We start from the raw sequence: 13,060 nt of genomic DNA on the forward strand, positions 1-13,060 counted from the left end.
CCACCCTGTGGTGACCTCTGACCCCCAGGGAGAGGCCTCGAGGACACTGTTTTATGGGAATGGGGTGATGAGGGCTGGTACATGAGCAAGATGGCTGTCACAGGAGGGAGCAATGGAGAAAGGACAATGGACACCCTGAGCAGAAGCAGAGGCAGGTTCTGTTTCTCTAGACGGCCTTGTGTTGCTGTTCTTACAGTGGGAAAGCTCAAAGACCCTGTCCTGGCTCAGTGTGCACACAGCTGAGGGGGGCTTGAGCGCAAGAGCGTCCTAACCCTCTTCTCCAAGGGAGTTTACATTCGTAAAAGTTTGGGATTCCTTCCCTGGGAAATCAAATATAAATTATATAGCTAATTACATCACCTAAGGGTACGAGAAAGTTTCATTAAGTGCCTAGTTTGTTTTTTTTCCAGAAATAACAAAAAGCTGCTTTTTATAAAGGTTAAAAACAACAATGTGTTGTAATTCTATCTTTTTCCAAAAACAAAGGAATAAAAAAAAGAGAGAGAGAGAGAGACAGACGTATTTGGCATTTTCTCTACTTACTCCTGAATAGGTTAAGGCCCTGAGATTAGACTCTTATATTCTTGGGACCAGAGGGCTCCTTAAAACCCCAGTGCATCGATCCTTAATTCTCGTTAGCCCTTCCACAGTTCCAGACTTTAAAAACCTTTGATCTGTTTCTTCTGAGACTGGCTCACATGCGCCACAGAACTGAATCCTACCATCGGGCTAGCGGCCAGTGCTCTCTGCACACGAGCATCTCGCCAGCGCATCTGTCAGTGGAAACATACCCTGTAGCAGAGGTACGCGCCGGCCGTGAGGACCGTAGCCACACACATGTTGACCAGGAAGGGCTTCCAGTGACTCAGTGCATGGTCCTCCTCCTTCTTAGGCGGTGACGGCTCCCCTTTGGCTAGGGAGGCAGCCTGGGCACCTCGAAGACTTCCCCCCACGACCCGACTTCTAACTTCAGTGTCTTGACTCATGCTGAGGAATCAGAGGGGCAGAGATGGTTTACTCACTTTGGAGAAAGTGAATGGCAAGGATGCTGCTATTGTGGCAGGAATTCTGGGAAAAAACAAGCCACGTGTAGACAGAGTAGGGTGATGTTAACCTTCCAGAGCCAGCCCCTCTTCTTGGCGGGAGGGCCAGGCCAGGGCCCACAACAGCCTGAAGTCCACTTGTCACCCCCTCCCCCAGGTACTTCAGACAGCACCCACAGCCAGGGTAGGGTTCACAAGGTGCCTGGGCGATTGGGCACTGTGAGGATTTATCTGGCTGGAGGATCCACTGGTGTACACACTATTGTATGACTTGCCTTCTCATTTACTGCAATTGCAATGTCTGGCCACATCAGTACACCCAGATCTCATTCTTTAAGAGCTATAGAATATCCCAACACCGGGAGAGAATGTAATTGATCAGGTCCCTGGTTATATCATTGGCCTGTCTCTAATTTTTCACTACTACAAGCAATGCGACAACAAACACAACTACCTATACACATCTTTACATGCTTATTTTGAGAGTCGCTGCAGGGTAAATTTCTCCATGTATACAACTGCTGGATCAAGTATGCACACGTCTTAAAACTTCCCTCCGGAAAGCAGGTACCAAGGGCACGGCCGGCAGTCATCTCCAGCTGGAACTAACACCTGCTCGTTCTGCAAGCTTTCTGTGCACGGCACCCGCAAGCAGCCTTTCCTGACCACCTCAGTGGACACCTCTATCACATCACTGTCCATGGGCTCCCACCAAAATATGCTTTGGGTCTGCCTTTTTCCCAACAAGATGATCTAGAACACAGACCAGGGGACATGTTCTAGTTAACTCAGTACACCACACATATCAATAGGTACTCAATAATGGTTGTTAACCTGCAAGGAAGTAAAATGGGATTTAATCAAGACAACATAAAAAAGGTTACAGTCCCCAAAGGACCACTGTGGGGACTGAGGGCACATGGTCAAGCCTGGACATCACATTTCAGGACTGTCCGGAAGCCTGGGGGAGGGTGCTATCATCAGGGGGCAGAAAAATGCTACTCGGTGGCACCGAGCCCCTCATTCCAACAAGCACCACAAGGTGGCACTAGAAGCCCACAGAAGTGGCTCATGTCCTGCGGCCACCCTGTGCCCAATACCGGGCCTCCCGCAGTCAGGAGTGGAGTGGCTGTGGTCCACACACCCTGTTCCCCAAGGATGCGGAAGCACTGCTTGCCAACAGGAGGCTGCGTCCACAGGGTTTCAGTACCAGTGTGTGTTTCTAGAACAGAAGGTCATCTCCCCTCAACCCAACAAGCCGGGACCCAATCATATTACCTTTCCATGCTGTAGGGTGCGGCATTTAAGGGGCTTCCTGTTTCTTCCTTGATGGGGCAGTCTTTATCCTCCTGGGTCTCATCCTTCACCCACTGGTGATTTGGGAAGAACTCCCTGCATTTCCCATTGTGTGGCTCCAGGATTCGTTTGGGTGGCCGGGGAGGTGGGGGGACGTGCTCGGGTGGGGGCTCCAGGTCCTCGTGGGAAAGCTCCTTCCACTGATCCTTGAAAGAGCAGCAAGAGGAAGTCCTATTAGTGTTCGCGTCGGCTGGCTTGTCAGGAAGTCCCCTTGCGTGAGCAGAGGTGGCGGCTTGGCGAGGGGCTCTCGGCCTCTCGGGGCTGCAGCCATGTACTTGGAAGATGAAATCTTTTGAAAATAAAGTCTATGCTTCCTACCGATGCTCTCTGTGAGCACTTCAAAGGCACAGAGTGCAACATGGTGAACATTCTGACAACTTTCTAGCTATTTTAAACATGAAGGGTAGCTATTTCCCCTGACACCAGACGGTGTTCGAACTTTTACAACTGACAGCCTCCTTCAAAGACAAAAAAGTTAAAATGGTCACACCTGGATTCAAACAAAGGCAATGCTGACCTGCACAGAGGAGTCCCCCATGATGAATTTGGCACCTTCGATCACAGCCAAGTAGGAGAAGCGCAGCTGGTCTGCTGTCTGGATCAGCCCCATCCGAAACTTCCTCATTTCTAACAGCACTTTCTTGATATCAACGGAAGAAGGGTCTTTCCTCTTGTCCATCTGAAAGCCAGAGAGAAGACATAAGTCAGCCAGGTCCAGTTCTCAAGGGCAATGTGACTAACACAGGTAGATGTCTGTCCCCTCCCAATCTCATGCTGAAATGTGATCCCCAGTGTTGGAGGTGGGGCTGGGTGGGAGGTGTCTGGGTCAGGGGGGCAGGTCCCTCATGAAAGGCTTGGTGCCCTCCCTGAGGCAATGCATTCACAAGAGATCTGGTTGTTAAGAGTCGGGACCTGCCCATCTCTTGCTCCTGCTCCCTTTCGCCTTCCACCATGACCGGAAGCTCCCTGAGGTCTCCCCAGAAGCCGAACAGGTGCTGGCGCCATGCTTGTACAGCCTGCAGAACCGGGAGCCAGTTAAACCTCTTTTCTTTATAAATGACCGAGTCTCAGGTACGCCTTTATTAGTAAGTAACGCAAAAACAGACTAACACAGTGAGTCTCTGTATTTTGGAAGAGGAGTGCTTCAGTTTCTATTTAGGAAAAAACATCACAGCAGAGCAGGTGGAGGAGCTCCCCAGGGTGCCCGCAAGGGCCTCCTTACCAGCAAGAGGCAGGTATCAGCCAGACAGAAGGTCCCAGACCTGCCGATACCCGCACTGCAGTGCACCACGACGGGCCCATGCTCCGGGCTGAGTGACCCTGACTCTCGGACTTTGAAAAGAAAGTTCAAGAATGAGGCTGGCGATTCGGGGACTCCAAAGTCAGGCCATGTGGTATAGTGGAAATGTAAGATCTCTCGAGTTTCTTGGGTCTGAAAGAGAAAAATACTCACGATGATTCTAAGAGAATCATCTGTACAGAAATCACTAATTCCAAGTACACACAGAATCACCTTCCACTCATTGACCTCTAAGGGGAACATTAATTCTCAGACTTTCTCTCCCAGCGTCCACACACCCAGTCAACAAATACCACGCCCTGGGGCCAGGCCCTGGGCTTGACACTGAACCTGCAGGGTGCACCTGCTTAGACTTCACGTCCCTTCCGACTGACGAGTCCCCTCACCTCTTTTCTCTTTTCTCCCTATCACTTCTACTGTCTACATGGTCACAACTGGTTTCTCTCTGTCTCACGAGTCACAGTGATGCTGCGTGGCCACCCATAAAATCCTGTCATGAAGCCCTGCAAGGCCTCCCATGAAAAAGTGAACAAGGAACAGCAGGTGAGGCACTGGCTCTGGGCAACTTTCAGACAGGGCTTCAAGATGATCTGGAGGTTTCAGAGGATTGTCACTTTAGAGAAAAAAGTAACAGACTTGGTCTCCAAAGACTGGTGACTCCAAGGTGTGGCTCAACACTCAGCTGACGAGGTAGTCAAGGCGAACGACATCAGCCCATGAACCGAGCCTGGGTGCTGGCACTGCGCTCTCCCACCAGCTGCTCCAGGCAGGCACTCCCATCCATTTTCCTGAGGAGGAGGTGGACATTTGGAGGCAGAGAGTCCACGCTCAAAGCCTGCTGCAGACACTTTTGAAAGGTGGACCCCAGCCCTTGTCCCAGAGTGTCTCTTCCCCTGGCTGAGTCTGCCCCACAGGAACAGAAACAACGGCCTGGGGTCTGTTTCCAGCTCTGCTCCTTCCTTGAGGCTTCCGGCAGCTGTAATCAAAAGGCAGCCCTCACTAGGGGGAGTGCCCAACATCTTCAGTGACCTAAGAGCTCATAGTAAATGGGAACCAACCACTTGGTAAGCAATGCCCTGAGAGGGAAAGGGCTCCGGAAGTGAAAGTCTCCTAACATGGGCCCAGGAAGACAGCCACAGACAGGAACCATACCAGCCTGGAGGGTTTCCCTGTGGCCTAGTGCCAGGGCCACCTGGAGAGCAGCTGATGGCAGAAAGATTCAGGCCAGAGATCTGCTCATGATGTCTTCCTTCACTTGACGAATGTCCACACTATGCCAACCATGTGCCAGTTACCGTGCCACGGAGGCGGGGGCAAAGATACCACCTCACCCTCACTGAGCTCATGGCAGAGTTACTAGGACCTCCCCCAACTCCGCTGGGATGAAAATAATACATATTTAACCCTGCCTCAGCCATTAACTACACTAGTAAATAATATTTAATATTTATTAAATATTAAATACAGTATCTTGCACAGAACAAGGAGAAATTTGTGTATGTTAGGATAATTGCTAGAATCATACTAGGCAATTCCATCATTCTTTCCTCTCTACAAAATGGTATCCATATAACCTTAATGACATTAAAGAAAAAGAAATATTTCTTCTATTTGGGGCGTGCAAGTGAGTGGGGAAGAAAAGGACTTAAAATGTATTTTTAAAAATTAATATTATTATTTTGAGACAGAATCTCGCTCTGTTGCCCAGGCTGGAGCACAGTGGCATGATCTTGGCTCAATGCAACCTCCACCTCCCAGGTTCAAGCAATTCTCTGCCTCAGCCTCTCGAGTACCTGGGATTACAGGCGCCCGCCACCACGCCCGGCTAATTTTTTTGTGTGTGTTTTTAGTAGAGACAGGGTTTCACCATCTTGGCCAGGCTGGTCTTGAACTCCTGGCCTCGTGATCCACCTGCCTCGGCCTCCCAAAGTGCTGGGATTACAGGAGTGAGCCACTGCGCCTGGCCGTTAAAATGTATTTTAAAACTGAGTAAGAAGCAAGCATGCCAAACTCAAGTTTTCTTTTAATCCTTGAAGGTGTGGGTTACCGCCCACTGATACCCTCCCTCACACCTGCCCACATCTTTTACAAGGAATTCACTCCAGCCTTGTGCTAGAACAGACAGCCATGGCTGAGAAAAGCCTTTTAAAAACAAAGTCTGTTGGAGCAAACAGATCCTAACATCAAAACCTCTGAGCTGGCTGTATTCATTCTGCCAAGCAAAAAGCACACAGCTCTTCTGCTCTGTTGAAATTCAGTTTCCCTCAACAAGCAAAGAGTTCCCCAGAAGTCACTCTTAATGTCAGGTTTGCAAATGCTAAAAAGCATTTTTTTAAAAGTCTACTGCATAAATCCTCTAGCACATTCCAACATGCTGCCCATGTTACTCCGAGAATCTTCCAGAAAGCGCCTCCATCCACTGTACTCAGAGCCCCTCTGCCCTACCAGGGCTATGGCAGGACTGCTGACTCTGGAGCGGTCACCACCAGAGGGCAGAAAGCACTCGAAGCAGCTACACTGCAACCGTCCTCAGGAGCCAGGCAGCCTGAACCCCTTCCCTACTTCCTGGTAACCTGTGCTAAATTCTAGATCTTACTTTCACTATTCTTTTTTTTTTTTTTTTTTTTTTGAGACAGGGTCTTGCTCTGTCACCCAGGCTGGAGTACAGTGGTGCAAGTATAGCTCACTGCAGCCTTGAACTCCTGGGCATGAGCAATCCTCCTACCTCAGCCTCCTGAGTAGCTGGACTACAGGGGAGTACCACTATGTCTGGCTAATTGTTTTTGTTTTTTTTTGTAGAGACGGGGGTCTCGCTATGTTGCCCAGGCTGGTCTTGAACTACTGGCCTCAAGAGTAATCCTCCTGGCCTCAGCCTCCCCAAGTGCTGGGATTAAAGACATGAGCCACCACAGCTGGTTTACATCAACTATGAAATGAATGGCAGGAACCATGATGATTAAAAAGTAGTGCTTGAGAAGGGGAGGCATGGGGTCACCCAGAAGCAGATCCCTCCCCACCCACACAGCCCTGGAGCCCCAGTCCACATGGTCTCCCTACAGGTCCATCTTCCCTTCAGACAAAGCCCGTGCTACACACCCACAGTAACTGCTAACCCTTCCCACACAGGACCTCCCAGAACCCTGGCAAAACCTGCATTTGACAGAAGAGGAAACGGAGACACCGTGACGAGCTGGTAAGGTGGGACCAGGATTCCACCCCAGTTAGGTTCCAGAGGTTGGTGGCTTGCCATCTTCACTGGCGCCCCCAGGTGCTGCCTCGCACTCCCTCCACTGTTCCCCAGAATGAAACGAACACCTCCAAGTTACGGATCCAGGGGAATTATTCTGAAGCCCCAGGAGCAGAGCCTTCAGTGGTGGTGCTGCTTACCACAATGCCTTGCCATGTCCCAAGACCAACTTTTACCAAGCAAGTAGCTGGTGTTATAAACTCTTCCCACAACAAATAAACCCAATACCAGGCCTAGAAAACTTCCACTAGCTATAAAACTGGAGTGAGACCACAGACCCCTTCTTCCCTCTCTTCAGACTCAAAGACTGAGGACCACAAAGAAGGCAGCATGCTCCGCTGGGACCTGCAGACTGCTGCTTCGGTCCCTCTGCAGCTGCACAAGCAGGAACCAGTCTTTTGGGTCAGAAACTCTCCTTTCCCTAAGAACCGGTGTTAACTGTTGTTAAAGGTCAGAGAGAGCACTGTGGTTTCCACCCTTCCTGGGCATTCCTGGGCACTTGGTAGGTGCACAAGTAAGCTCCGCTCACCTCAGTGCCAAAACCACATCTTGCTCGGGGTACACAAAAGCCAGGAACACTGGCAGGAGGTAATATCACCCAAGGGATAAAGGAAGAGGCATCTGAACCAGTAGCCGCCTGAAGTGCTGAAGTGCGTGCCATACTCACTGTAAGGTTTTCCAATTCTAGCTGTCGCACTGTATAATATGATTTGATATCTTCAGAGATCAATGTTAATTTCAAGTTTGTGTCTTCAAAGATCATTTCTTTTTCTTCTTTTTGTGGCCAGTACTGTGCGCATTTTAACTGGGGGAACAAATAACAGTGAATTATTGTGAGCAACCATTTTCCTATGGCAGGAGGCCTGGAGCACATCCCACAAGCTTCATGATAACCCAAAGACCTGGGGTTTTCTGAACATGGAAGCCATGGTCAGCACAGATGCCTGCTTCATGGGGAGATGGGGGTAGGGGCACGAAGCTGCTGACTGGGGCAGGTTGTGCAGACAGGGCTCAGACTTCCAAACCCATCAGCTCCCTGCTCAAACACGGCAATGGGGTCCTGCAGGGCTCTGACGCTTTCTCACAGTCTATGAGGTGAAGCCAGATTGTACAAAAGGCTTTGAAACTCCTCTATGTAGCCATTTCAAACATTACACAGGACCTGATCAGGCTGCTGGCATAGAATGTAGGTGCTTTACTCTGCACAGAAAACTCACAGGCAATTAAAAATAAAACTGGGAGAGACGGCAGGTGAGGCCCTTTGGAAAGGCTGAACGGTTGTCACCAAATGCAGACTCCCTTTCAGAGAAGGCTTGGAGACGGGCTCCCCAGGGCTTGCCCTTTCATTCTGGTTTGGTTCAGTTCATTCAGAAAAATACTTTTGATGTTCTATTTTGATAATCTGAGACACTATTTGATGTTCTCGATTTAAATGTAGCTTGTTAAATTTTTCTTTAAAACAAGCAAATTTATGAAAATTTGGTTTCATTTAGGGTCTAAGACAAAAACGGACTCGAATTTAGTGACATTTACTGAATCTGCCTCAGTTATGCAAACGTTTCTGCTCATGGATAACTGTTGTGGACAAAAATGGCAGATCAACAGGGGCAGAGCTACCGGGTCAGCCTGACCATGTGCCTGGACATAGGGAAGCTCAAAGCCCTTATGATTTTCAGCGGAAGAAATGTCAGCGTGTGTCAACAGCTCTTTGGCAAATGACACTTGCAGTTCACGTGCACTGACCCACTCAATACCTCCTCTGGGGCAAAGGATGGTGTGGGTGAAGGGAACCACTTCAGGGCCAGCTGTCTGTGAGGAGAGACTGCTGTACCCAGCAGTGACAAGGTGGGCCACGGAGGAGGGCTGAGGGGGAAATGCTACAGACAGGCAGCAGGAATTCAGAAGAGGGAAATGTTTCAGGTCAGCCAAAGTTACAGGAAAGAAAGATCAGAGAAAGCTCTATGCAAGAGGCAGGTTTTGAAAGATGACTAGGATTTCCTAGGCAGTGACTGCAAATAAGCCAGGCTGAAAAGAGTAGCTGGAGAAGGGGACAGCAGAGGCCCAGATCACAGCCGACTGGCAGCAGGCCCACGGACCTGTGACATCATCTGGGGGCAATGAGGAGCCAGGAAGCACTTGAGGAGGGTGAATATAGAACCACAAATGCCTATTGGTCCTGCTCTGCTGAAGCTGGAAGCTGCCCAAAAGACAAAACCAAAGCAAAATGTGGGAGAAACAAATTAAGAAACACTAGGTTGTGATGCCAGCATCACAGCAAACTTCTCAGTGCCAGACCAGAAGCCAACAGAGCTTTCTGAAGAGTCTGGACACGGGCCTGTCTGAAGTCTTAGCCAGTTTCATCCATGTCACCTTCCTGGATCAGTGATGAGTTGCCAAAACTGAACTCTTGAATGGGGACAATCTGTCACCACTGAAGCAATTCTGCCACTCAGCATGGAGGCGCTAATTACATGGCAAGACCCCCACCTAGCCACAGTGGGTGTGGCAGCTGAAAGCAGGAACTTAGAAGAATGTGAAAAGATGCATTAATCCCACACTTCTAACAAGTAGATCTTATAATGCCTCAAGACCCCAGAAACAAGAGACTGATCTGATAGGTTCCACACCACCCATGCTGGGGTGCGCATTCCACACAGTGAGCAGAGAAGGAAGCAAAGAACAGAAATGCAGGAGGAAGAGGCCACCATTCCTCATCTCATGAGCAGGGTAGATGAGTCTTAAATTTCACCTCCAGACAGCAAGCACTCACTTTCAAAACCAAACCTAATGCCTAATAACCCTCTGTAATCTGGGTAAAGACTAAGACTTTGGAACTGTACAAGAGGAATTCTGTCATACAACTAAGTGTCAATCACCCAATATTTATTTTTAAGGACTCTCAGGTGTCTACAGCAGCAAGCTATGCCCTGCCATTTCCAATAGAAATTTTTGTTTTAAACACATAAAATTTTTAAAAGGCACAAGATCACTATTTTCAGTTACCCTATTACATTGATATATACTGCCATGAAAAGTAGACAGACTTTTATTAGAACATAGTTCTTCACTAGGCCTCAAATTGAGTCCTATCTTGGGTTGGCACCAGAGAAACACGGCGGTGACAACATGCTGGCATCTCTTGTAGTTGCTGTTTCCACCATGAAGGCAGATGTTAAAGAGTCCTTGGGGCCTTCCCAAACAAGTGGGCAGGCGGTGTTTAGAAAACCTATGAAAGACATCTACATTAACCCTGTGACAGGAAATTTGGTTTCGCCAAAAATTATTAACACAGAGAACTAAGTAAGTAATTCTTAACACAGAGAACTAAATACGAGAGAAAAATGAATTATACGGACCCTGTGATACAAAGTGCAGTGTTTTGTGCATGAAAGCACCTGAAAGCAAACGGCAGCTTTAGCGAGGATTTCAGGAGAGAGACACAGGTGAGATTCTGCAATGGCCAATTAAACTGGCCTTGCTTACTTCCCCCATCTAAACAACAATCCCAACCCTTACGCCATGGTGCAGCCTACACTGACGTGTCTAAAGTCAATCCTTAAACAGAACCAGTGAGAACTCTAGCCATCTGGATGACCCCAGTCTAACACACACAATCATCTTCTGCATAACTGGTTTCCGGGAAGCCCAGGGTCCCAAAAGACAACAGGCATGTTTGCCAAAAGTAAGAGGGAGCATCCTACACTATTTGGTGAAGGAAGGAAATTAGAAAACAAGTATGCATTAAATGAAAACTCCCCAAAAGCTGGTTTTACCACAAGCTGTGTGGATCATTTATAATTAGATTAGCTGAGCAAATAAGATACTGTAACTTCTCATGATTTTTCCCAGCCAGCCCTCTGGGAAGGATAATGCTGATACAGAATTGAAAATGTTGATCCCAAAGAAACTTTAACAATCTCAAACCATACATTGTTTTTCATGCCAATTTGCATGCCCAAGTAATCCTCCAGTGGAATGGGATACTTAACAAAGGAAAGTAGGGACTGCTGGCACAGTTATCACAGTAAACTACAGCAAAGCCAACCAGCCATGTTTTCGATGCCACCACAGTAACCCAAAGGGAAAGGTTGTCACAGTGGATCTGTGGGCCATTTGTGGTCAGCCTTGGGTGACAGACAACGAAGCACAGGGCCTGGTGAGGCTGGAACACGTAACGACAGTGCTGGACACTGCTCAAACACATAACCACAGCGGTGGACACCGCCCCTTGCTGTAACGTGACAATGATTGCTAAAGCAAATCTTGTGCTCACAGCAAAGAGGTTTTACCAAACACTTAGCAACAAAGAAATAAATAAAAAGCAAATGCTACTGTATCTGGTAATTTCTGAATAAATGTCTTGATTTAAAATTCCCAACCCTCAATACCATCTAGAGCAGTGGTTCTCAACCAGGGGCAATTTGGCCTACGAGGGGACATTGGACAAAGTCTGGAGTCTAGACACAGCTGACTGCCACATCTGGGGAGGGGGTGCTACTGGCACCTGGTGGGTAGAGGCCAGAGATGCTGCTAAACATCCTACAATGCCCAGCACAGCCACTCCCCGTCCGGATCCCTAGCAGAGAGAATGATCCAGCCCAAGTATCAGTAGTGCTGAGGGTCAGAAGCCTGCAGATGGAGCTGTGCTGAAGGCTTCCACAGGCCGCCAGGCTTCCCCCTCCCTCGCAGAGAGTGTGTGCTGTGAGAACCTGATGCTTTGTTCTTTACTCAAACTTGCTTACGAGTGGTGAAGAGTGGGGGTTTGCTTCACATTTGTAACTTCACATTTTACTAATCAAGCTACTAAGGAGGGAAGAAAAAATTTAAAAACCACCTTTCACTGAAAAAGTTATTTTCTAAGACAAGATACATTATATCATCAACAGAACACTCAGGCAAGCTCCCTGTTATTATTGGGCAAATAAATAGTTTCATTTTTTAAAAAAGTAGGCAAAGGCGAAAAAACAAAACAAAACCCCAACCCCAAAACAAACCAAACCAAACCCCTATGATTTTAAACATGCGCTGTCCCAAGAGGAAGGCTTTCTGCGAGTAACTAAAGCCGTTTCTTTGTGTGTGGTGGAGGGAGAAGCTTTGTGGTTAATGCTTCAAGTTTTCACTGCTGAAGTTTCCTTTGATGTGTTGCTTCTTAACATTTGGATTTTTACACTCTAGGGCCATGACTGTGCTTTTTTTTGGAAAGGTGGCCTCTCTGGAGCCCCCACGTTCTTCTGTGGCTGGAGGCAACCAGGACAACTGTGAGAACAATGTCCCAGCTAAGCCTGGACCTGGCAAGGCCCAGGGACACCCAGTTCCCTGCTCCTGGGCCACACGTTCCTATTGGTCTCCACGATCCTTAGCTCGTCTCCTCCTGGACCCCGCAGCAGGGCTGGCAGTGCTGGGGAGCAGCGAGGGCAGGGAGGCCAAGGAGCCTGTGGCCCTGCTGAATGCTGGCCTGTGCCTGCACGGGCAGATGGTCTACATAGACTATCTACACAGTCTACACAGGCTGGTCTACAGAGACGGTCTACACAGGACAGTCTATACACGACGGTCTACAGAGACAGTCTACACAGAACAGTTTACATAGACAGTCTACACAGACAGTCTACACAGGAGAGTGGCTGCCCAGAGATCGGCTATCCTCAGCTATTCCAACAGAGTGAGGAGGGCAAGGGAGAGTGCAGGCAGTTGGGGAGCTGTGGGCAGCCATCCAGGGGTGCCTGGAAGTGGGATGAGCATGGGCACTGGGACTCCTTGGCCCAGAGAACATGGTAAGAAACTAAAAACGAAAAGTTTGTCCTGGCTAAAGTTCCAAGAGCGGTGAGAGGTCTGTGTCCAGGGGCCTAGGGCCAGACCTGCAGGGTTCTGTAAGCCACACCATGCACTAACCTGTGAGGCAAAGGGAACCACACAACCATTTTCAGCTGGGAAGAACTGTGGTGACACTTGGATTTGAGAAAGCTCATTCTGGAAGCATGGTACAAAAATGAACTGTGGTGAGTTGAGAAGGAGAGGTGGCTAGACCCAGATGCAAGAGGAGTGGTGGCCTGCACAAATGGACACCATGCAGCCACACACTAGCCCTAGGGGTGTTTGAAAAGTTGCAAGAAC

General features: G+C 48.7%; 1 protein-coding gene across 2 annotated transcripts in view; it reads right to left on the minus strand.

Moving 5' to 3' along the window:
* LOC105470681 (protein tyrosine phosphatase non-receptor type 1) overlaps positions 1-13,060 on the minus strand; it is a 78,235-nt gene that overhangs the window by 6,625 nt on the left and 58,550 nt on the right. For both annotated transcript variants that reach the window (XM_011722868.2, XM_071079151.1), the window contains exons 5-9: positions 7,614-7,751; positions 3,622-3,831; positions 2,917-3,078; positions 2,322-2,545; positions 792-987 (exon numbers count right to left, since the gene is read on the minus strand). In XM_011722868.2, coding sequence (XP_011721170.2) covers positions 792-987; positions 2,322-2,545; positions 2,917-3,078; positions 3,622-3,831; positions 7,614-7,751 — 930 coding nt within the window. The remainder of the gene's footprint in view (positions 1-791; positions 988-2,321; positions 2,546-2,916; positions 3,079-3,621; positions 3,832-7,613; positions 7,752-13,060) is intronic.

This window comes from Macaca nemestrina, chromosome 15 (genome assembly GCF_043159975.1).
Source record: "Macaca nemestrina isolate mMacNem1 chromosome 15, mMacNem.hap1, whole genome shotgun sequence".
In the NCBI taxonomy this organism is placed as follows: Eukaryota; Metazoa; Chordata; class Mammalia; order Primates; family Cercopithecidae; genus Macaca; species Macaca nemestrina.